General features: G+C 45.3%; 3 protein-coding genes across 3 annotated transcripts; 1 reads left to right on the top strand and 2 right to left on the bottom strand.

Annotated features, from left to right (window-relative positions):
* Nucleotides 1-526: 526 nt before the first annotated feature.
* Nucleotides 527-9,594, top strand: dhx34 (DEAH (Asp-Glu-Ala-His) box polypeptide 34). The gene is made up of 16 exons (XM_061073232.1): nucleotides 527-1,267; nucleotides 2,239-2,550; nucleotides 3,814-4,068; nucleotides 4,154-4,256; nucleotides 4,344-4,561; nucleotides 4,646-4,820; nucleotides 5,443-5,636; nucleotides 5,750-5,851; nucleotides 5,935-6,198; nucleotides 6,547-6,720; nucleotides 6,853-6,955; nucleotides 7,303-7,409; nucleotides 7,646-7,912; nucleotides 8,014-8,193; nucleotides 9,057-9,201; nucleotides 9,282-9,594. The coding sequence occupies exons 1-16, from the start codon at nucleotides 584-586 to the stop codon at nucleotides 9,422-9,424; spliced, it is 3,426 nt and encodes a 1,141-aa protein (XP_060929215.1). The 5' UTR covers nucleotides 527-583; the 3' UTR covers nucleotides 9,425-9,594.
* Nucleotides 9,595-12,766: 3,172 nt separating this feature from the next.
* On the bottom strand, nucleotides 12,767-18,411 carry spred3 (sprouty related EVH1 domain containing 3). Its single transcript, XM_061073758.1, has 6 exons — nucleotides 18,401-18,411; nucleotides 15,761-15,926; nucleotides 15,454-15,622; nucleotides 15,305-15,366; nucleotides 15,050-15,208; nucleotides 12,767-13,759 (listed from the first exon to the last, which is right to left on the bottom strand). The coding sequence occupies exons 1-6, from the start codon at nucleotides 18,409-18,411 to the stop codon at nucleotides 12,767-12,769; spliced, it is 1,560 nt and encodes a 519-aa protein (XP_060929741.1).
* A 2,485-nt stretch (nucleotides 18,412-20,896) lies between these two features.
* Nucleotides 20,897-24,249, bottom strand: psmd8 (proteasome 26S subunit, non-ATPase 8). The gene is made up of 7 exons (XM_061073531.1): nucleotides 24,116-24,249; nucleotides 22,657-22,729; nucleotides 22,463-22,565; nucleotides 22,205-22,370; nucleotides 21,620-21,720; nucleotides 21,355-21,466; nucleotides 20,897-21,103 (listed from the first exon to the last, which is right to left on the bottom strand). The coding sequence occupies exons 1-7, from the start codon at nucleotides 24,218-24,220 to the stop codon at nucleotides 20,966-20,968; spliced, it is 798 nt and encodes a 265-aa protein (XP_060929514.1). The 5' UTR covers nucleotides 24,221-24,249; the 3' UTR covers nucleotides 20,897-20,965.
* Between the last annotated feature and the right edge of the window lie 53 nt (nucleotides 24,250-24,302).

A 24,302-nucleotide genomic window follows, 5' to 3' on the forward strand; every position in this document is an offset into this window, starting at 1 on the left:
AAACTTGATAAAAAAGAGCCTGATCAAATTCTTTATTTTGTAATAGACACCAAATCAACCTTTGAATAAACCTGTGAATTATGAACGTTGTGGGTGTGTTACACTAAAATAAAACACGTAATTATCAGACTAAATTTTACATAAATATGATGAATTATGTTAATGTGTATGTATTTATGTACTATTTACTAATTTATTCGTTTATTAGGGAGAGTAAATTCCCACCGGAACCAACATGAGTTCACAAACCTTCCGGAAGACTTTGGAGAACGGAACGGAAACGGTCCCACCGTGTTATTGTTCCCCTGTTCTCCTCGGAAGCTGCAGCTGGATTTGTCTTCAGTTTTATTTGTATTTTGTCCTCGTAGGTTTTTGTTTAAAGTTGTTTCGACCTGAAACTTTATAAAGAACTTACCGGCTGCTTGTTTCTGACACCTGAGGAGAAAAACGGGTTGAAATGGATTCTGTAGCTGATTTAATTCAGAGGAATCTCTATCTACTTTAAAGTAAAGACCCAGAAATGTGAGTTTTATTTACTATCAGTGATTAAACCTGAATCCTGTTGAGTGACTTGGGGATTAAGATGGATCGCGACCGGAGGAGGGACCGCCGGAGCTGGGACTGGGACGACCCGCAGTGCCGAGCCCAGCTGGACGAGGTGTTCTTCCGCAGGCACGACTACATCCAGGCCGGAAGCCCGGAGCACCGGGACTTCTGGAGCTTCTTCGACCGCTTCCAGAGGTTCAAGACCAAGCGGGAGATGGCCGGGGGGCGCCGGGAGGACAATGGCTCCCAGGGGGGGTCTGTGAAGGTGGATCTGGGGCTTCCTAAGGAGTACGATGCCCGGTACCGGATCAATGTGTCCGTGTGCACCCGGGACGTGGAGGAGCGCCTGGGGAAGTCGGAGCACCGGGGCCGGCAGAGCTCGTCGGGCCCGGGCGAGCAGGAGACCTCCGACCTCCGCCTGGCTCTGCTCCACTTCCTGGACTTCACCCAGAGGCAGAGCTTCGGGAAACTGGCCAAGCTGCGGCGGGAGCAGAAGAACCTGCCCATCTGCCAGTACCGGGACCGGATCGTGGAGCTGGTGCGGAGTCACCCGGTGGTCGTGGTGGCAGGAGACACCGGCTGTGGGAAATCCACCCAGGTGCCCCAGTACCTGCTCTCAGCCGGATTCACCCACATCGCCTGCACCCAGCCCCGGAGGATCGCCTGCATCTCCCTGGCCAAGAGAGTCAGCTTCGAGAGTCTCAACCAGTACGGCTCCAAGGTGTGCCACCAAAAACACCAAATACACCATGGACACATAATGACGACAATAGTAATAAATCAAAGTTAATAGTCAGGTAATGGGTGGGAGAGTCTTTCCCTGGAAGGAAGAGTAGTTCAGTCTTGTCAAGGTTAATCTTCAGGTGGTGTGCGGTCATCCACTGAGAGATGTCAGTCAGACAGGCAGAGATTCGTGCTGCTACCTGTGTTTCAGATCGGGGAAAAGAGAGGATTAGTTGGGTGTCATCAGCATAGCTATGGTAGGAAAAGCCATGCGAGTGAATGACAGAGCCGAGAGAGTTGGTGTACAAAGAAAAGAGGAGAGGACCCAGGACAGAACCTTGAGGGACCCCAGTAGTGAGAGGACAAGGTTCAGACACAGATCCTCACCAAGTTACCCGATAAGTGCGTTCATTGAGATAGGAAGGGAGCAGGGAGAGAGCAGAGCCTGAGACACCCAGGTCCTGAAGGGAGGAGATATGGATCCTGTGGTTCATTGTGTCAAATGCAGCAGAGAGGTCTAGAATTCAATTTGACATTCATCCGACGCATAGGAAAACTAGAATGTCCCTCAGGAGAGCACACACATCCTCCAAGGCCCGGCAGTCCCCTTGAATTCAATCAAGCTGCACCACATGTCACACATTAAGAAATATCAGTATATCTCCTGTTATATGCGATAAAGTTTTATCATCAACATGTGGAAAAATGCAATGAATCTGCACCAAAATGTAACCGGCTCTTCCCTGAACCGCATCACACCCATCCACCAAGTTTCATGGAAATCTGCTCTGTAGTTTTTGAGTAATCCTGCCGAAAAACCAACAACCCAATGGACACTAAACACATCACAGAGGGAGAGTAGTACCATGTTTAATGAAAAATCAAATAGACAACATATATAAACAGTAGAGATAGACAATTTGAATTATTATTTGCAGCAATGCTTTAACTGTGAACCTCATTTTTTAGGTGGGGTACCAAATCCGCTTTGAGGGCACCCGGACCCCGGCCACCAAGCTGCTGTTCCTGACCGAGGGGCTGCTGCTCCGGCAGATCCAGCAGGACCTGACGCTCTCTCAGCACCAGGTCCTGATTGTGGACGAGGTCCACGAGAGACACCTCCACTGTGACTTCCTGCTCGGGGTCCTGCGCACGCTGGTGGCCGAGCGGCCCGACCTGCGGCTCATCCTCATGTCGGCCACCATCAACATCAAACTCTTCTCCAACTATTTCAGCAGCGCTCCGGTGCTGCAGGTGCCCGGCCGGCTGTTCCCTATACAGGTGAGAGGAGGTGGTGAAGGACATGATGAAGACAAACATCTAGTTGTTGATCTGTAATTACACATTTTTAACAACCTATCATACAAAATTGAAGCATTAGATTAGGAAATTGTGTTCAAAAGGGAATTTTAACCCGTGTGTTTTTGGCTGTCATACAGATGCTAAATTAAGTGGAGATTGTTGATTTCAATATAGCATATACCAGGGGTTTCAACCGGGGGTCCGCGGCCCCCTGGTGGTCCGCGACGGTATTGCAGGGGGTCCGCGAAATTCGCTTTGATATTTCATGATATTTCCAGATTACTCTTGAATATCATGAAAAATATCTAAAATAAGAAAAATATGTCTAAAATAATATAAAGGTGATCATTAGGTTAAACTTAAGTAGGCCTCAATTGTTTGTGTGATATTGTATGATTATCATTTGTGACATATTCTGCATTACTTTGTCATGTTCCCTCTTCAGCTGTAGCCCCAGTTTATGTTGATTCAACATGTCAGCTACATGTCTGTACATTTAAGTCATGAACGTTATATATTGATGTGCATATGTTCTGAGATGCAGTACAACTAGAAACTGCATTTTAATTTTGTTTTCAATTCTTAAGCACTGAAAATCAACCGTTTTTGTTGTTTTTTACACAGATTTTTCTTGATTTGTTTGAGGTTTTTAAATAAAACCAACATGGAAAACCAAATGTTAAATCTTCCTTCTATCCACACATCAGTCAGCTGCGGATTACTTTCTAGTCAAAGTGGTGATCCCTGGGAAAAAGCCAGTTGAAAACCCCTGGCATATACAATACATAAACAATTTAGGTATGAGGCAAATTAGCGACATTAGGCATAATGGGGTATAACCGTAATTTAACAAATTTTCTAGTCTCTGGTATCTAGATTATTATATTGATGCTGCTTTTGCTTGAAATTGAATAACAACATATGTTTCTGTACAATCATTGCTGTTCCATCATCACAGTATTTCAAATACAGCTTAATATCTCAAAATAACTTTGCTGCCCAGTACCAAGGGGCTAGTGTGTATTTTCCACTCCGACCACTAGATGGCAGCAGAGTGCTTCCAATACCTTCATGATATGTGTAGTTTTTGCACCATCAGGCATTAGTGGGATAAAAAGACCGGAATGGGGTTTGAGGCGAATTTGCGACATTCGTCTACAAGGGGTTAAAGGCTTTTGTGAGTTTATTAAACGTATATTTTGATTAACCTTCAACATTTCCTCATCTGTTTCCTGTACGAAGGTGATCTACCAGCCCATCCCGACCGAGGAGCAGCCGACCCGCACTGAGAAACTGGATCCCCGGCCGTACCTGCGCATCCTGCAGGGCATCGACCAGCGTTACCCGCCTGAGGAGCGCGGCGACCTGCTCCTCTTCCTCAGCGGCGTGGCGGAGATCTCCACCATCCAGGAGGCGTGTCAGGTCTACGCCACGCACACCAGCCGCTGGATCGTCCTGCCGCTGCACAGCACGCTCTCCCTGGCCCAGCAGGATAAGGCACAGTCAGCTTTATGGACATGTAGTGTTTGACGTCTGTAGTTTATCACCTTTAACTCTCTTGTTTTGTGATGTCATCACTCAGGTGTTTGACATTTCTCCTCCTGGGGTGAGGAAGTGCATCATCTCGACCAATATTGCTGAGACTTCAGTGACAATCGACGGGGTTCGCTTTGTTGTCGACTCAGGTGTGTAACTGTTTATCCATAGCTGGAAATGAACCTCTCCCAGAATCAGAACAACAACTTAACGTACTTTGATTTGTTCATTTACAGGAAAGGTAAAAGAAATGAGTTTCGATCCGAAGGCGAAGATGCAGCGTCTGCAAGAGTTCTGGATCAGCCGAGCCAGTTCTGAGCAGAGGAAAGGTCGAGCCGGGCGCACGGGTCCAGGAGTGTGTTACCGCCTCTACGCCGAGTCCGACTACGACGCCTTCGCTCCGTATCCTGTGCCTGAAATCCACCGGGTGGCGCTGGACTCCCTCATCCTCCAGGTCTCTCCAGCACAGCAATTCAACCCTTCACCTTCCAATGTTCAATTCCAGCTTTATTTATGTGTGTTACTTTCTGTCTTGCAGATGAAGAGCATGTCTCTTGGAGATCCTCTTTCTTTTGTCTTCATCGATCCACCTCCAGCTGCCAGCATCCAGACTGCAGTTACTTATTTGAAAGAGCAGGGGGCGCTAGATGGTTCTGGGGAGTTGACCTCTATTGGGAAGTTGCTGGCACAGCTTCCTGTGGATGTGGTGATTGGTAAGATTCCCAACCATAGATTTATATATAAAGACTAGATGTCTCGTTCGACGGAGCCAGACGTCCGCACATGGCGGCCATCTTGCTAGGGGGCATCTGGCTCACCCATAACATTGTGTTGTTTAACCATAACTTGCTCAATTTTCAACCAATTTTTAAACAATCTGGTTTGTTGTAAACGTCAGAGATGTAGTTATGAATTATTCATTTTTTTTTAGAAAATAACATAATTATTCATAAGTATGCAGTGTCATATCTACATATTTGACGTTTATAACAAACCAAACCGTTTAAAAATCGGTTGAAATTGAGCAAGTTATGGTTATTTACCACTACCAACTCAATGTTATGGGTGAGCGAGCTGCCCCCTAGCAAGATGGCCGCCATGTGCGGACGTTCTTCTCCGTTGGCCAGCAACGCAGACGAGACATCTAGTCTTTATATATATATCTTCCCAACAACCGAAACCATATGGTAGTTTGTTTCTGTTAATCAGTGGTTAAATGAAGTTCATAAAACAACAAGTTAATTTATTAGATTGGTCTCTTTCAGTTTATCACTGTACGTACAGTTGCAGCTTCATATTCGACTTGTGTGTTTGTGTGTGTGTGTGTTCCCTCAGGGAAGATGCTGGTCCTGGGCTCTTTGTTTAACCTGGTGGAGCCCGTGTTGACGGTGGCCGCCGCCCTCAGCGTTCAGTCCCCGTTCCTCCGCAGCTCGCAGCACAATCCAGACTGTGCCACCGCCCGGCAGCCCCTGCACAGCAACCAGGGAGACCCCTTCACTCTGCTCAGTACCTTCAATGCCTGGGTGGAGGTCAGCAATGGAAAAACATTATGTTACAGTGACTTTTCAATATAAACAGGTTGGTTTAAATATAAGGTCTGGTCTTTATTGTAGCTGAAGCGGTTCTTATTTGGAATCGACAGGTGAAGAAGGAGAGAGGAGGCGGCTCCAGGAAGTGGTGCAGGAGGAGGGGCCTGGAGGAGCAGCGGCTGTATGAGATGGTCAACCTGCGCCGGCAGTTCAAGGCAGGATGTTCACACAGCGGCTCGCACACGTTTTAAATGAGTTGACATTGTTTCTCATTACGAGCTTCCTCTCTGGATGACAGGAGCTGCTGAGGAGCCACGGCCTCCTGGAGTCGGAGAACAGAGACGTCTCCGCTGGGGACCGCGGGCAGCGCAGGGAGAGGCTGACCGAGAGGAGGAAGCTGCATCAGATGAAGAGAGATCACGAGAAGCAGGAGAACAGCAAACGAAAAGTCTTGAGGCTGGAGGAGGGCCAGGACGGAGACATGTCCTCCGGATCGGACACAGAGGAAAGAGGCAAAGGCAAGAAGGACAAGGAGGGACCGGGACAGAACGTGGACATTCAGGTGAACTCAGAATACAGTGAAACCCTTTTACATATATATAAACTCTATGTTGTAATACTATATAATGTATAACTTCAGTAACTGCTGAATAATACTGCATGCACACATTCTTAGAATTTTAAAACAGGCAAAAGGCAAATTTACCTCAAATAATAAAAGTAATCATTTCATAGACAACATTTTCAGAGATAAGCATCTTTGTTTGTCAGATTTTTGTCAGATTTCACTGCTGCAGTTTGGAGAAAGACCTTGAAGGAAGTTGTGTGGATTCCAGCATCATTATATCACATTGTAGAACTGGTTGTATGTGTGTTGTCTTGAACTGTGTCTGTTGTTCTCCTGCAACAGGAAGTGAAGTTCAAGTTGCGTCACAACATTTCCGAGCTGCAGGACGCCGTCACCGTCAGTGCGGACATGACCTCCCGCCAGCAGGCGCTGCTCAAGCTGCTGCTCTGCCGAGGCCTCTACCCTCAGCTGGCGCTGCCCGATGAACACAACTCCACCCGCAAGGACTCGGAGCAGGTCAGACCTCCTGCTGCGCCTCCCTCCTGCCAAGGCTTTAACAATACAACCAGTGGGAGGACTCGTGTTAGTAATGCTGTTGTTTCATCGATTTAAAATAACAATTCCACTCCATGATTTTCATTTTTGTAGGTGTTTCACACGAAGAACAAGCAGGGAGTGGTGATCCACCCGACCAGCGTGTTTGCTATTGACCCAGAGGTCTTACATGTTCCCGAGGACGAGAGCAGAGAAGGTACGACATGAAGATCATTTAATCACAAGAAACTAGAATCCCACTCAGAGAGTTCAAACCTCTGCCAAGGCCAAACAGTCCCAGCGTGAAACCACATTTAAATTCACAAGATCCAGTTATTCCTATTATTCATTATTATTTGGATCTGCACCATATTGAACCTGATCCAAACTTGAATGACTTGCATCCCTGCAACAAGTTGTGAGGTAGTTTAGTCGAGTAGTTGCTGTGTAATCCTGTTAACTAACAAACACACACACACAGAAATAACCTCTTTGGTGTGATACCCGTCACAATGAGCCGATGATCAGGATTAAATCCGGCGTCTCTTTGCCTCCCGCCTGCAGGACCGGATCGGGGGGGCAGCAGCCGACACCAGCTGCTGGCCTTCGTCACTCTGCTGGAGACCAACCGGCCGTATCTGTCCAACTGCGTCCGGGTTCCTGCTCTGCAAGTCAGTCCCACAGGAACCTTCCTGCTCCCAACACCGATCCTTTCATTAACTGCTTTATAGTTTTTCTTTAATCATCCTGGATTAATCCTGATAACGTCCGTGTATGATCCTAGTTTTTAAATATTATCTGTCCCATCATTATTGGTCGAAGCTCCTTTTGTTTATTATGGTCTGTTCCATTCCTACCCACATGATGCTCGAGTATCAATATTGTGTGTTTGCATTTCGCTCCCCAGGCTTTGCTGCTGGTTTCAAACTCTGTGGACAGTAACGCTGACTGCACGCGCCTGGTGGTGGACGGCTGGCTGGAGGTGGAGCTGAGGGAGGCAGAGGAGGCGCTGAAGGTGCTGTCCACGGCGCTCACTCACAGGGCGGAGTGGGAGCGCCTCCTGCGGGTCAAGCTGGAGCAGAACACGGTGGAGGGAGCACTCAGCCAGGGGGTGTCCCGCAGAGTCCTGGAGAAGCTGAGCGAAGGCCTGGTCCGCTTCCTGCTCTACACTGAGGTACCGAGGCCGCACTGACCAGGAGGTTACAGTCTCATGTAGCTCTTAAACATCTTGATCCAAATGTAATGACTTCACTTTCCCTCCCCCCCAACCCCCAGGTCACTTACAGCCTACGGCGACTCGCAGCCTTCCAGATCCAGAACCTGTACGTCGGCCCTCAGCCTGAGTCCGAGTTGTCTCACGACGTGAAACCGCTGTTCCCAGGAGCCGAGTCCAAGCCGCACCCGATCAAAGGAGGCCTGCGAGTCTCCAGCTTCTTCACCTACAACTGTCTGGCTGTAAGTGTGTCCGGGGAGAATTCACAGAAACATCCAGATCTCTTTTTGTCAGAGTTACAAAGAAACGGATGTCCAGATATATTTGTATCGTGGATCTTGGGGTGAACTGTACTCGCTGGGGTAAAGTTAGAACTTTTGACTTTAACATCTGAACGTAACCGCTGGAAAGTGAGTTAAAATCCCTGAACTCACTTTCCTCAATAAAAGGTTGAGGAGGTATTAAAAAAGTCTGATGGCTGGTTTGAGCTGTAGATTTCATGTCTCATACATTTAAATCCTCTAAATAAGTCTTTAGATGAAAAGTCATGTGTTGATGAGTAAACATGGAATTAACCGAAGAAGAGAGGATTTAGTTTGTTTGAAAAGCTGAATCAAGGACAGATGGTTCCTGACGGAGCTGGACTCTACCTCTGTCCAGCTTGTCGATGACGGCCTGCGTGTCTCCAGCTTCTTCGCCTACAACTGTCTGGCTGTAAGTGTGTCTGGGGCGAATTCACAGAAACATCCAGATCTCTGAGTGACAAAGACAAATAGATGTTTCAGCTGTTTTCTAAATCATTCCATGTCCGGATATGTTTGTTTTGTGGCTCTTGGGCTGAACTGTACTCGCTGGTGTAAAGTTAGAACTTGTTAATTTAACATCTGAAGGTAACCGCTGGAAAATATTAGACAGGGTTTCTGTTGGTCCCTCAAATCCCTGAACTCACTTTCCTCAACAAAAGGCAGAGGAGGTATTAAAAAACGTCTGATGGCTGGTTCGAGCTGGGAATGGATTTCATGTCTCATACATTGAAATCCTCTAAATAAGTCTTTAGATAAGAAGTGAAGTGTTGTTGAATAGATTGCTGTGTGTGTGTGTGCAGGACTCTCGGGATCTCTACAGTGAGTGTTTACGGACTTTCTGGACTTGTCCTAACTGTGACCTCTACATGCCTCTGACTCCACTGGAGCGCATGCAGCACGAGGCCACCTGCAGGCCGGCGGGAGAACAGCAGCAGCAGGGGGAGGGTGAGGAATTTGTCATTATTTTAAAATCTTGTTTTGATTATTTAATGCACCAATTAAATGAGGGATTGTGATTTTTTCAGAACCGGAAGATAAAAAACCAGGTCCTTCGTCGATGTCCAGTCTTAATCGAGTTTACCACTGTGACGTCTGTGATGAAGACTTGACCCTCACCTCCACCGAGATCCTCAAACACAAACGCCAGCACATGTACTCCACCAAGTAGCAGACGACTACACAAACATCAAACCACAACATCTCAACACAAATTGTGTCTGTTCTGTTGAGGACGGACTGAATCTGTGGGATCATCACTTATCATCATGACACATTTGACATCCTTCTTTCCTTCTTTTTGTACTTGTGAAACTTTAAATTAAAGTGTTATTACTTCCCTCTGAGGGTCACTGGGTTGATTTTGTGTAGCGTCAATAGGAGTGTTTAAAAACAACTCTCCGTAAAGGAATGTTCCAAAATATAAAGAGATTATGTTGGTATTCCAGATGTTGACAAAACAAAAGAGCTGATTCAAGCACAGAATGATTTTTACAGATTCCTCTTTTTGGGATAATCCACTTTGATGCAGTCTTTGGGAAAAGAGCCGAGTGAGAGAGAGAGAGAGAGAGAGAGAGAGAAGAAGACACTGATTTTAAAATATAGAGTGAGGGTTTAATAATGATACAAACCCACGATATGTAACACCTCAAAGCAGCACATTGGCACAAAGTCAGAAGTAAGACAGCACGGAAGATAAAAACCTGTCTCAAAAAAATAAAGAATCAGAATAAATATCTCAATAAATAAATAAACAGGTAATATCTCATTAATTACTTTGAAAACTAATAAATACGTACATTTGAAAAATATGCACATTGGCAGAAATCAATAACCCCGAAAAAAGAACAAAAAAAATAAAAGAAGTAGTACTTAACACAGAGTTACTTAGAAATCATAAGTTATTGATTACTCAAATCAAAAGGCACATTTATTAAGATGTAAGAATGGGGCCTGCAGTTGTGATCACATGACTGTCAGTACTCCAACACCAGTTCTGGACCAGAAGTAGCAAACTGTGTGCAATGGCTTTACTAGTTCTGTATGTCTGCACCATTAGTGAACGTGTGTGTGTGTGTGTGTGCGTGTCAATCACGTCTATGCAATGCAGATTTGTGGGGATTGTGTGTGTGTGAGGGAGGGAGGAGGTCCCATATCTGAGAGGTCAAGGGTCGTGCTCATCAGCGGTCGAGTGTCCTAACCCCACCCACCCCACCCTCCCCCTGTCTGTTCCCTTCACTCACTTTAAGTCACTTTGGATAAAAGTTCTTGGCGAAACCTTAAAATGTAAATAATCAGGTGAAGCTTCTGAAAGGTTCATTCTGCCGAAATCTGAGGGTTCATCCGCTGATTCCTTCCACTTGTAGTGAAACTCATCAACACTGGTTCCCCGACACAGAACAGATCGATCTTTACTTTCTAAAGGAGAAAACCTCTGGATTTAAAAGAGTAATTTCCCCCATGGGTTCTCGATTGAGGTCTTTCTGGAATGCTCCGTGCATTTCATCCGTTTCTTTGCGGTACTTTTTAAAGCGAGATCACACAAAAACAACCGATGGTGTCGATCTCTTTCTCTAACGTTGAGAGAAGGGAAGTTTTCCCAGGGAATGAAAACCAGGATCTTGGTGAAACTGAATCAGGCACGTGAAGGGAACTGATTTCCACGAGTGTGCAGAGTCTGGTGCAGCCTGATTGAATTTAAGTAGAAAGTCTCTGGATTTAAAAGAGAAATTCCCCCAAAGGTTCTCTTTAGAAGACCTTGTCATCACGTGATGCTCGATGCGTTTAGATCTTGATTCTTCATCTACGAGAAAACATCAACATCTTTACTTGACCTCTTGTGTGATAGATCTCACTTTGCGTGACTGTTAAACACAAAGTGGAGTTTACACAACCAACCTGATATCACTGAGGAGAACTATTAAGATTCTGTTGACGAGCTCATCTACCCTCATCTTCCCGTGGCCAGAAGTAGAAAAATAATCCATCAATCTGCAAATCAAAAAACACAGAAATGCAGCGTACGTCACCAGAAGCCTGGGGGGGGGCGGGGGGGGGATTTGTCTTTAACTGTAAACTTACAAATAACATAATCTTTAGTTCCCTCAGAACTTTGAGTTTGCTTCCGACTCGGGGACAGTTTGAAAAAGGGTGTTTGGGCAGGACTTCCACTAGCAGCGTTGGTGTTTTGACTTCATACTTAAAGCAACATTAGCATTAACACTGTTCCCGAACAAAGACTCCTCCTCCTCCGGTCGTCTTTCCCGACTTGTTTCCTGTTTCCTGTTTCCTGTTTCCTGTTTCTCTTTTCTGCGCGATATCGAAACACATTAAGACAACCACACTTTCCATTTCCAACACTTTTTTTCAAATTCTACGCTAGTTTTTAGAGCGACTGGTACAAAAATACTCTCCATACGTTGTTCATTGCACTTGTTTTTTTTTGGTGGCCTGGACACATCTACAGATTAGTCAGCATGGGGTCCTTTTTAGGGCGGGGGGGTGGGGGGGGAATAAACTCGCTCAGAGGCCTCAGTTGAAAAGCACCGTGACTGATTCAACACGTACAGCCGTCGAATGGGATCTTTTCTATGATTGATATTGAAAAACATGTAGAGATGAAACAACATGTCCAGAGTGAGGGAGTTTAAAGTTCGACGCACATTTGTGATTTCTTTTTCTTTTCAGAAAACAAAACTATTCTCGTGATTGGTTATAAAATGAATCACATCAGGACTTTTAAGTCTTTGTGGTTGTCATTGCAGCTTTCCCTTAACTGTAATTGTCCCTTTGCGTTGGAGAAGGTTTTCCCTCCAGCGGTCGACACACAGCAGCAGAGGTTCTCAGACGCTGATTCTCTCTCCAGAACTCGCTCCTTGACCCGGGTTTGAGAAACATCTGAGGTAAACTTAGAGGTAAAGGGTGATATCTCATCATCAACAGGCCGACATGAAACAAGTAACGCCCCCAAGATCTCGTGTTTGTGAATACGTGATAGTGTGTGCCACTGGGGGTTCTGTCAATATGTTATACATTTAATAAAATATACCAATTAAAATTATTACAATCATATATATAAACATCTTTTGTTTTTTGTGTTTTTCTTTCTAAATAAAAAAAAACGGACATTGGAAACAGTGTACACATCATCTCTGCCTCGGCCGCTCCACCTGCGATGAGAGTCTCTGACGGCTGACTGGAGATCAGCCTGTGGTTCATCCACCAGGAGGCTGCAGATGATTCCCACAGCGCCACCATGAGGCTGCAGATGATTCCCACAGCGCCTGGTCTGAGTGCAGCGCTCCTCCAGCAGGCGGGGCCAGTGAGGAACGCCCCGGGTGGAAAAGAGAACGAGCGGAATGCAGTGGAAGGCCGTGGGGCGTCGGAGGGCCACGTTAAAGGTCTGGGTCGACTGAGAGCGCTGTTCCACCAGCTGAGCTCCACCCCCTCTGTCCCTATCCACACCCAAACCCCCCTTTGGTCCAGGGAGCCCCTCCCACCCCAGAGCCCGCCCTCATCGGACCGCCTTGTGCTTCCCGCCGCAGCAGCCGCAGCGCTCGCCGCAGCGCAGGCAGGCGCGCAGCGGCAGGTAGCAGCACATGCAGGGCACGCAGAGCGACAGCGCCAGGAGGGCGAGCCAGCGGGCGCAGCAGAGGGGGTGCGGGTGCCCCCCCATCGACTCCTCACACGAGCAAGGATCCCAGAACTCCCCCTCCGAGTCCGACATGCAGTGGTAGAGCAGACTCTCTGCGCACCACACGCAGGTCCACTGGCGCAGGCAGTGCACGGCCGGGTCGGGCGCGTCCCGGCAGCGGCCGCGCCCGTTGTCTGACGCCACGAACACCGAGCGGCAGTACACACACCGGGAGGAGCAGGACCCCCCCTGAGGACAGGGGCTGTCGTCGTCGGGGGAGATGGCGCCCTGGTCGCCGCCGCTGGCCCCTCCTCCTCGCTTACGAGTCCGCGACCGGGGCGTGGCCAGGGAGGCGTGGATGCAGCACGGCGAGGGCGAGCCTTTGCAGGTCTCCTGGGGCGAGCCGGCGCCTGAGGACACGCCGGACACGGCGTTGGGCGTGGACAGACAGGTCGGGGAGGACGAGGACAGACGCTGAGACGCTTTGCTGTCCAGGCACACGCTCACCTCGCACGCCGCCGTGCCCACGCCGGCGAGGTCCTTCTCAAAGCGAACCACGCACAGCTCCGACTTGTCCTGCAGGCTCCCTCCAGCGCTGACCACCACCCCCCCGGTCAGCCCCCCCACCATAGTCCTGGTGGCCCCGGCCCGGCGGTAGTCCCCATAACCTCTGGAACCCCACAGGTCTTTGCACGGGTCCACACTGCGGAGGTCCCCCTCCTCCAGCAGGGAGATGGTGGGTGAGAGGGGGGACAGGGGGGAGGAGGAGGCGGGACCCAGAGGAGGACTCGGTGGAGCAGGAGGTGGAGGTGGGGGGGAAGGGGGATTCAACACAGACGTCATTTGTGAGAGCTGTCCCGGCCTGGAGTGGATCTGTGGACAGGATGTAGAATCACAGGATGAGTCAGGAACAATTACAGCTTCTCACCTGTAGGGGTCAGAACCCGGGTGAGATGCACTTCCTGTGGGACGTCAGCAGGTCGGAAGAGCCGAGTTCAACACGGAGACGGAGAAACCAAGAGCTCGAGCTTCAGCTTCCTGTCGGAAACACCTCGTCTCTGATCCGGAGACACTTCCTGGTGATGGTGACGTAATGTGACATCACCATCCCACCACATTTGCATAATGCACGCCCCCTAATCAAAGCCAGGTAGAGCTAGAGCGGAAGAGGTCGACCAATCACAACAGAGAGGACCAGCTGGCCAATCAGAGCGGCCAAAACCAAGTGTTTCCGACAGAGGCTGAAGAGAGGAGCTGCAGCAGTGGATCGCAGAAGAGCGAGAAAATCTTTTCAAGTTATAACACTAACTTTAAAATTATGAACCTGATTATAAACAGGATTCATCTCCTTTAGAATGTTGTCATGACGCCCACTATAGAAACCAACTGGGCCCCAGAACCCTCTGTAAGAACCCCCCCCCCCAGTGGGATCATCATGGGAGGGAGGAGAGTTCGGGCAGAAAAACGGAGCCGGACGTCACCACATGGCGGCCATCTTGCTACAGTCAACTCGCTCACTCATAACATTGTGTTGTAGTGGTACTTACTTTTTAAATAACCATAACTTGCTCAATTTTCAACCAATTTTTAAACGTTCTGGTTTGTTATAAACGTCAGAGATGTAGTTATGACACTGCATAAATTATTAATTTTTTTTAGAAAATAACATAATTATTCATAAGTATGCAGTGTCATATCTACATCTCTGACGTTTATAACAAACCAGACCGTTTCAAAATCGGTTGAAAATTGAGCCAGTTATGGTTACTTACCAACACAATGTTATGGGTGAGCAAGCTGCCTCTGGCAAGATGGCCGCCATGTGGTGACGTCCGGCTCCGTCGAAACGAGACATCTAGTCTTTATATTAGGGCTGGGCAAGTTAACTCGTTTTAATCGAGTTAACTCAAGTGATGAGTTAACTCGATTGTTTATCCGCCAATTATTTTCTTTTTTCCTGTTCTGCAGCAGTCAGCAACAGACTTTCACAAAATAAAAGCCTGACTTTCACAATAAAACAATAAATAATCAAACCTGAGTTAATGCGAGATAAAATAATTAATCGAGTTAACTCATCACTTGAGTTAACTCGATTTAAACGAGTTAACTTGCCCAGCCCTACTTTATATATATCTATGCTCACACTGACCGATGATGCGTTACCTGGGCGGGGGTGTGCGTGGTGCCGGCGTGGCCGGACGCGAAGCTGAACTCCTCCGACATCACGAAGCAGCTGGACGACGACTCGCTGGTCACTATGGTAACGGGCTTGGGAAGCATCTCCTTTCTGCTGTTGGAGGACGACTCACTTCCTGTATGGGACTGGCAGAGGCCGCATGTCATCCAGGAAGTCAACACAACACCAACTGAGGCCCACATGGAGGAGGAGGGTCAGACAGGAACTGCTCAGGTACTCACAGCTTGGCCGTCGTCCTCGGTGTCGCCCTCTTCTGGCGTGGAGGAGGAGGGCGAGTCCGAGCCTTGAGGGTGACACATCAGAAGAGAGGGTTTAGTTTGTTTTCAGAGCTGAATCAGAGACAGGTGCTTCCTGTTGGAGGCGTGTCTACCTCGGTCCAGCTTGTCGATGACGGCCTGCAGACCCTTCTCGAAGGAGATGGCGTCGGCCGGACTCTGGAACGTGAGGCCGAACTTTCTCTCCTCCACACGCCAGTGATGGAAGATGGGGTTCACCTTGTTGTACACCAGCCCCCTCTGCACGGCACACTCCAACACCGGCTGGACACACACAACCCCAGCAACACAACAGTTAGTCAACACCCACCGAGATGCACACAACCCAACAAACACCAACATGCATCTACTACAGTCTCCAGGAGGAACCAAAGCAGCCAGAACACACACGCACACACTCACTGCTCGGTCTCGCAGACGCTCGCCACGGATGATGTGTTCTCGCCGCCCCCGGTCGTCGCGGGTCCGCCCCTTACAGATGACCACATGACTGAGGCCGCCACCTCCAAGGGGAACCCAACCGCCACTGGAGTCGTCACGTGTCATCACCACTGCACGAACACGCACACTGTGTCAGGGAAGCAGAGGAGAGGAAGCAGATTAAACACGAGCTCAAGACCTACATCTCTTAAGGGAATAAAAAAGAACGCTTGCTGACTCCAATGCTGCTTTCCCCTCTAACTTTATAACATTGTATTTTACAATTAAATGTAGATAGCCTGTTATATATTTGAAGACCAATGTCGTCTGTATGAATATGAGAATGAAAGAACAAGGAAATGTTTTGGACGATCTGAAGTGGTTCATAGCTGTTAATATTGAGGTGATATAACATATAGTAATTGTTGATTTTCAATCATAAATACTGACGTCTGTAAATACACACTTCAATATATTTCCCATATTATAACGCTCATTCTTGCCAGAAGTGCCTTTTGAGTAATTAATGCTTTATGTACTAATTTCTAGTTTTATGTAGGTGCACACAATGCATGTTCTCAACCTCCACAGCCAATCAGTGAGGGAGGATGCAGAGTAACTTTCAGAGTGATGAGAGTTTTCATCTTTGTTGAACTGAGATAAAAACGATGAAGACGAGTTGAAGCAGCAGCTCGGCCTGTTGCAACATCCCAGATCAAAAGCATCAGACAGTAACAGTGATGGATTCGTATTAAAACACAATGCACACACATGACTGGGAAGAAATCTGCTTTGCATTTGGCATAACAACAAATAAGACAAATATAAAACCCAACATGTCTGCTGCCATGTGAGAATCAAAGCTGGGATGATGAGAATAAAGAGGGGAAGAAAAGACAGTGTTGTTGTAGAGGGAGAGAAATGGTCAAATGGGAGGATGGAGGGAAGCAGAGGAGAGTGAGCAGATAAAACACACACATACATGTAGGTGCACACACTTGCTACACAACATGCATGTTTTCAACCTCCACAGCCAATCAGTGAGGGAAGATGCAGAGTAACTTTCAGAGTGACGAGAGTTTTTCATCTTTGTTGAACTGAGATAAAACGATGAAGACGAGTTGAAGCAGCAGCTCGGCCTGTTGCAACATCCCAGATCAAAAGCATCAGACATTAACAGTGATGGATTCGTATTAAAACACAATATGACTGAGAGAAATCTGCTTTGCATTTGGCATAACAACAAATAAGACAAATATAAAACCCAACATGTCTGCTGCTGCCATGTGAGAATCAAAGCTGGGATGATGAGAATAAAGAGAGGAAGAAAAGACAGTGTTGTTGTAGAGGGAGAGAAATGGTCAAATGGGAGGATGGAGGGAGTGAGGGAGGGAGGGAGGGAGGGCGGGAGGAAGAATGAGTGTTTCCCAGATAGATGTATCAATGAACGCACCCATTCGCCATCAGAGGCCCCGGCAGCAGCTCGACATTCAGCTGCGGCTTCTTTCTGCTGCTTTTTCAAATCAAGGCCTTTATATATTTTTTAAAAATTGTTGCCGGATCATTATTATTTCTCCTCCACACGCACGCTCATTCTCTCCATTCCGCCCCTGCTGCACACGCTCATTAAACACACCCCGATATCATGTTAGCTGGTTTTTTTTTTTATGAATGGGACGAGAGGAGGAAGAGGAAGAAGAGGAGGAAGAGGAGGAAGAGGATCGCCGCCGCCGCTGCTGCTTCATATCCTCAGCGCACATTTTTATTATAAGGCCTATAATAAAATGTGGCTTGAGAGAGAGAGAGAGAGAGAAAGGGAAGAATGAACGAGTGGGTGAGAGGATGGAGAGGAAACGATGGATGGGGGGAGGGGGCCCGATTGGAAAAGGGAAGGAGGAGAGGAGGGGTGAGGAGGATGAGGGAGAGAGCGAGAGAGAGAGAGAGAAAAATCACATTTCATTCATAAAGTTTGGCTTTAAAAAAATCATAATGAAACCCGGAGACACGTTGATGAAAAGCTCAACGCCTCCATCCCTCCCTCGGCTCTCCGCAGCCATGTCTTGAATGACGCGACGCTGCCTCCAGGTTATCAAAAAAAAAATTGGAAAAAAAAAATGAAAAAGAATAGAAACTCGCCATGTTTCTGTTTCCTCCTCAAACATGTTGTTGTTGTTGTTTTGTTTACGCACCGACTCGTTTCATCTTTAGATAACAAAGCGTTAGATCGAGTCTCTCCCGGAACGGAACGCGTCCGCTCGGCTCTTATACATCCTCCTGTGCGTGTGCAGCCTCTCCTCTCCACATGCACACAGTTATCCCGGTTTGGCACGGCACGGCACGGATCGGGTCTGGTTCGCACACATGACGGGAGGATGGAGCTGATCCGAGGCGACGTGAAGCTGTTTTTATTCCTGCTCCTCTGCTGTGAGAATAAAGTGCTGGTTTGGTGTCACACTGATGGCGCTGCTCTTCTGTCTTATCCATTTCCTGGCGGATGGTGTGAGTGTGTGTAAACATATATAATATATAAATATATATGTATATGTATAAATATATACATATATATAGTTATATGTATATACATGTAGGTGCAATGTTAAAAATTAAAATGTTAGGACTTACTCGCCCTCCATGGCTCGGTGTTGCCCGCCGCTTGCAGCAGCCCACCCCAGGGTCTCCTCTCTCCCTCTCTCTCTCTCTCTCTCTCTGTCTCCCTCTCTCTCTCTCTCTTTTCTATCCTCCTTTCAGGAAACACTCGCTCACATTCTCTCTCTATCTCCTCTCATTTCCCCTAATCTTCCCCTCTCTCTCCACCTTGATGTCGTTTCGGTGTATCAGGATAGGCTTGAGGTTGCAGCAGCCATTTTCCGCTGGCAGCATCCTCCCTCTCTCTCTCTCCCTCCCTCCCTCCCTCCCTCCCTCCCTCCCTCCCTCCTCTCTCTCTCTCTCTCTTGAAATCACTCCCTCGCTTGTTCCCTCTCTCTCTCTCTCTCTCTCTCTCTCTCTCTCTACCTGCCCTGTGCCAACACATCCGCACTAATCATTGACAGCATCGTGGCTTTAGGGAGGACTATATGGTTTGTCAGTGGAACCATGTGATTTGAAATCATTGAGAGCCAGTGACTGATGTGGATGTATGAGCAGCAACGTGGGTGGTTAAATAAAAAGCTGTGTAAACCTTCCATGACCTCCTTCTATTCACAAACTTGTTCTATAATAATATTTTAAATAAAACTGATAGGTAAAAAATTATATGTTCTCTCCGTTGCATCTTTGCTGCCGTCTCTGTTTTTTTTAATTTATTTTTTTTAAATTAAACACAAGCAGAACCTCGTTTGTTTCCACATGATTATTGAATCTTTAACAGTGTGTATGAGGTCGTTTCCTTTTGTAAACAGGAGAGAGGACACGTTCTGTTCCAGCTAGTGTCCTTCATAGGATCCTAGAGCTGAGGTTTCAGCACCATGGACAGCAGCACCTCTTAAAGAGATAGTTCACCCAAAAAATGAAATTCACTCATTATCTACTCACAAATACAATACAATTGAAGTAATCTGAATATCGTGGCTAACGGACACTTGAAATACCACATGAGAAGTACGGAGACATTTTAGGTTTTCTTATGTTGTTGTTTTTACGTTTGACGGAGTGGTCACTATTTACTTCACTTGTGTTGGATTTGGCTGCAACGCTGGTTACCCCTGAAACTCAAGAACTTCATCCACCACCTCCATCGACATCGTGGTGAACTTTCATTTTTCCGGTGAACTATTCCTTTAAAGACGCAGCACCATCTGTGTAATCAGTGAAATTAAACATGTGAACTATAAGAATAAAGTGACTTTACTTATTTAGATCCATGAATAAGCAAATGTGATCAGATGTGTTTTATTATCCAACTTGTGTTTTTTAAATTATAGAATAAAAGAGATTTCAAGTTGTTAATGCAATAAGACCTGTTTGAGTATGAGGATAGAAAACAATAAGAAAGGACAAAAAAAATCATGTTTACATATATTACTGATTTTTATATATTTTTTAAAAAAACTCATTCATAACTATTTTTATCAATGGTCTTGTATTCATAAATCTGCATCTGTGAATACATTGAATAGCTAAAATTATTGTAAGTTTTATATAACATTTAATCATTTTTGAAAAGTAACCGAATATAACAAAAAAATACAAGCAAAAAATATATATCAAAGAGTTTAATTAATGTATAGTGTATAAATAATGTATTTCGTTGTTGTTTTATGGTGTTAAGAGTGAAAATGCTGCTTTACTTGTCTCTTAATACTGACTCATTAAAAAGAGGGGGACACAGGAGGTAGAATAAAATAAATGAATTCACCGTGTTGTCCTAGGTCATCAGATCTATGTAGTGTCACTCTCACTAATGGCAGGAGTTTACTGTAAACACACACATATGGTCTTTCTGGTTACAAGCTGCTTTCAGTTTGATGCTCGATACTGAACTAACAGATACACTCTAGAAAGCAACCTGCACATCGAGGTCCAGATGTTTCCTTGTGGTGGGGACATCCCTTTCTGGATCAACTATGGCACATTGTGTGATGAAGTTACACACGTCAGTTAACCATTAATAACAACTTAGGGTTTCATTCTTTTAACAAGTCGTCAGGTTTGCAACTATGAATGTTAGCCTGGGTCTTGAAGTTGCAAACTTTGGTCACCTGCTTAAAAGTGTTGATACATTATTTTATAAATGTTCTGCAGATCATAAGCTTTGCAGCTATTGATAAATTTACTTTTGCAGAAATTACCCTAATTAATACAAAAATGTGATAAACGGACAACAAAACATGTGTCAGGCTGGGAGAGCTTACTCTAAAATTTGGCAACCCAAAGGTAGCTTTTATTAAAGCCTTGTTATTGATATATAAAGTCATATAACCACTTTTCACGCTTTTTATACATATCAATTAAATCTATGCCCACAAATTCCTCAGGGTTGTTGAACAGGTGTGAGCTTCCTCTGGTCACCACTGAAATATCTGAATCTTGCTCGTAACGAGTGAAGACAGAAATATAAATATCTTGTTTCCTGGGAAGAGTTTGAATTGTAATGTTTCAAAAATCCAGTCATTCAAACAATTTACTCTCTAAATTATTTATTGCAGACAAAAAAAAATGACAAAAAATGAGTGTGTTCCTGGGGGCGGATTACACAATCATTTCCAGCTGTCGTGCATATTCGATGACCTGTTGTGCCAGCTCGGTGGAGGGGATGGTCACCTCCTCCGTCCGCTGCTGCTGACTGGTGAAGGAGTAATAACCGTCGGGGCTTAAACTCCATCCTCTCTGCAACGGAGAGAACAATCAGTTTGGACCATTTCTACTTTCTGTCGGGAGAGAATCTAGGAAGGAGCTTGTAAAAACATGTAAATGGTTAACTAAAAGGTTTTTGCACCGAATCCAAATTGTGATATTAACCTCCATGAAAGGAGTTCTAGTATTTAAATGAATATCTGCAGAAATCGTCGTACATCTCTGGATAGTACCTAATTTAAAGTTTAATCTTGCTTCCCACATTAAAAAGGAAATTTACAAACCTTCTTGGCGTAGTCAGTCATCTTTTTAGGGGTACTGAAGAAAAGCACTCGAGTGGCTTCAGCGAACTGGATCTGCTCGTACGCTTTCTCTATGCACCCTGCGATCTCATCACTGCAATCACAAGCTCAGTTTTAGATGAAGTTATCTTTTAAAGACAGCAAAAAGATAAAAGCTCTTGGATGCAGAGGTTATACAAACATACAGAAGGATTGGCATCAATGCAAGAAGTGCAAAAATGATCACAGACTTGATATCAACCCTTACCGAATTGTGTCAAGCAGAATATCTATAAAAAACGTGTAACTCTCGGCAGGAATGTTTCCTTTGGCAAGAAAGACCTTGTTGTAGTTTCCCTCCATCAGGTACTGAGAAGGAGAAGGAGTTATTAACACAGTATAGTGTAAGTAGAGAATTCACAGACCAGGCATGTCTGTGCGGTTATTTTTGACCATTTTACCAATTATTTAACAATGTTATTTGTCTGCAATTAAAAAATTAAATAAAATCTGGCCATTCGGAAAGTAAATATGAACTATTGGAAGCTTTCCTATAGAATGAAAACTGTACATGTAATACAAGGTTCAGGAGAAGGTGAATATTATCATCTGAGTGAGTTAATTAATTTGTTTGAGGAGCCCCACTAGCCTCACAACCTGCAACCAGTTCCTGCTGCTGCAGTGATGCAATGATATTTATTCAGGGAATTGATTAAGATGAGAAGCCAAATTATTTGACGGAACAAGTTCAGTAAATTAAGGGCATTCAATTAATTTGCTACTAAGAAATGCAGAATAAAAGTACAATATCAAACCACAGATTTGTTATCTGACTAAGAATAAACTTCAGTACCTGCTCTAAGGACACCGGGTGTCTGATGTAGATGTTGGTCTGAATATCTCGAGCACTCAGCCGCTCGAGTTCTGTGTGAAACTCAGACACACGGTTCTGTGAGAGCAGGAAGAGCAGGTTCAGGCCCAGCAGCTGGTGCATGTAGGCAGCTTCAGGCAGTTCATTCCTTGATGAGAAAGGTAAAAGAAGAGCGATGTAAGAAGTGAATTACATGTCACAAAACTCGTAGACACGTGAGGAATGAAACGGGGACATTACTTGTAATCAAAGTAGTAACATTTGAGCTGGGCCATGTATCTCTCGAAGGACGGGATGTCCTTCTTCAGGATACTCCACAAGGCTCCGATTTCAAGGACATCCCCTGAAACATAAACACAGATCGGTGTTAGAGGGATGTCTGCTTTAAAACTGTCTTACTACTGATCCGTGAATTAATATGAACGTAAACTCACGAGCTAGAATGAGCTGCTGCTTGGTGAGCGCAGACCCACTGGTCGGTAAAAAGTTCAGCTCCAGCAATGAAACCTGGAAAGAGATTTGGGTCATTTTCCACAAAATGTCAGACTTCAGATCACACATCGACTTAACTTATGATATAACATTAAGTCACGTATCCTCAAAAACAGTATTAAATTTGATGTTAGGGAATAAATCACAAGAGAATCCTTTATAATTCCCGCTATTGTGAATGTTGGCCATGCTACAAAACGCAAGGGGGTAGTAAACATAGTTATAAATACATAAATGCAAAGTAGAAATACTAATAAAATACACAATGTCAACTTAATATATCAAATGTAAACAGGACAGAAAATATAAGATATAAGAAAATGAAAAGTTAAATAAAGATTTGTGAGTTTGTAAAAAATATCCTCCGAGCAAAAACAACATTGGCAGCTATAATTTCATAAACATGAACTGTTGTCTGATTATTGATCATATCAGAGCAACAAATCACATAATTACTAATAACAATAAGATTTAAATTATGATATAACATTAAGTCACGCATCCTCAAAAACAGTATTAAATTTGATGTCGGGCATTAAAACACAAGATAATTCCCACTATGGTGAATGTTGGTCATGTTACAAAAGCAACAGGGTAGTAAAAAGTTATACATATATAAATGCAATGTAAACACAATATTAGACAATTTAAACGTAATATATCAAGATTTTAAATATAAGATATAAGAAAGTAAGTATTGTAAAGTTAAATGAAGATTGTTGAGTTTGTAAAAAATATCCTCCGAGCAAAAACACCATTAGCAGCTATAATTTCATAAACATGAACTGTTGTCTGATTATTGATCATATCAGAGCAACAAATCACATAATTACTAATAACAACCTCCATTGACATGTTTGTTTTGAACGTCAGACCCAGGTGCAAACTAGCTTCACAATGAATAAGCGCTAACACGTTAGCACCACTGACTGTAGCTATTCATCTTTAATCTGTGGAAGCAACAAACATCGAACACAAAAATAACACACGTTATTCCCTGGAACCCGGAAACGTTATTTAACCGATTGACCACGATAATCTGGAGTTTATACAATCAGGTAAACTACACGTTAGCGTTAGCATGTGGCTAGCATCTGGAAGTTAGCATCGTTAGCACCACTGACAGTAGCTATTCATCTTTAATCTGTGGAAGCAACAAACATCGAACACACAAATAAAACACGTTATTCCCCCAGAACACTGACCACGTTATTTAACGAGAGTCTGGAGTGTGTATACAAACAGGAAACTACACGTTAGCGTTAGCATGGGGCTAGCGTCCTGGAGGTTAGCATCGTTAGCTAACAGGAGCTAACGCTTCACGCCGCGTTCCCCCGGCTCCCACTCGGACACTTTACAGAGCAGGACACCGGGAACCAGGACCCGGGAACCAGGCTTCACCTTCAGCTTGACGAGCAGGTCTCCGCACCGGCTCAGGTTCGGGTTCTTCTTGTTCCACTCGGCCTTCAGGGTCTCGTACAGCCCCGAAGTCTCCTTATACGCCATGGTGATTCTGCAAAATAAATGTGCGACACCGGCCGTCGGAATACGTTAAAGGGCCAACTGTCGTCACACGCTCGCCGTTGCC

The sequence above is a fragment of the Limanda limanda genome, chromosome 6 (genome assembly GCF_963576545.1).
Source record: "Limanda limanda chromosome 6, fLimLim1.1, whole genome shotgun sequence".
Classification (NCBI taxonomy): domain Eukaryota; kingdom Metazoa; phylum Chordata; class Actinopteri; order Pleuronectiformes; family Pleuronectidae; genus Limanda; species Limanda limanda.

Bases quoted from the DNA above. Each gene is read 5' to 3' on its own strand.
- dhx34 (XM_061073232.1), top strand. From the start codon at position 584: ATGGATCGCGACCGGAGGAGGGACCGCCGGAGCTGGGACTGGGACGAC. The intron at 5,637-5,749 runs GTCAGCAATGGA...TGGAATCGACAG, and splicing joins CCTTCAATGCCTGGGTGGAG to GTGAAGAAGGAGAGAGGAGG. The intron at 5,852-5,934 runs GCAGGATGTTCA...TCTGGATGACAG, and splicing joins ACCTGCGCCGGCAGTTCAAG to GAGCTGCTGAGGAGCCACGG.
- spred3 (XM_061073758.1), bottom strand. The intron at 15,623-15,760 runs GTGAGTGTGTGC...GTGTGTGTCCAG, and splicing joins AGCGTCTGCGAGACCGAGCA to CCGGTGTTGGAGTGTGCCGT. The intron at 15,367-15,453 runs GTAGACACGCCT...GTCACCCTCAAG, and splicing joins CATCGACAAGCTGGACCGAG to GCTCGGACTCGCCCTCCTCC.
- psmd8 (XM_061073531.1), bottom strand. From the start codon at position 24,220: ATGGCGTATAAGGAGACTTCGGGGCTGTACGAGACCCTGAAGGCCGAG. The intron at 22,566-22,656 runs GTGAGTTTACGT...TTTATGTTTCAG, and splicing joins GCAGCAGCTCATTCTAGCTC to GGGATGTCCTTGAAATCGGA. The intron at 21,721-22,204 runs GTACTGAAGTTT...TCTCCTTCTCAG, and splicing joins ACCCGGTGTCCTTAGAGCAG to TACCTGATGGAGGGAAACTA.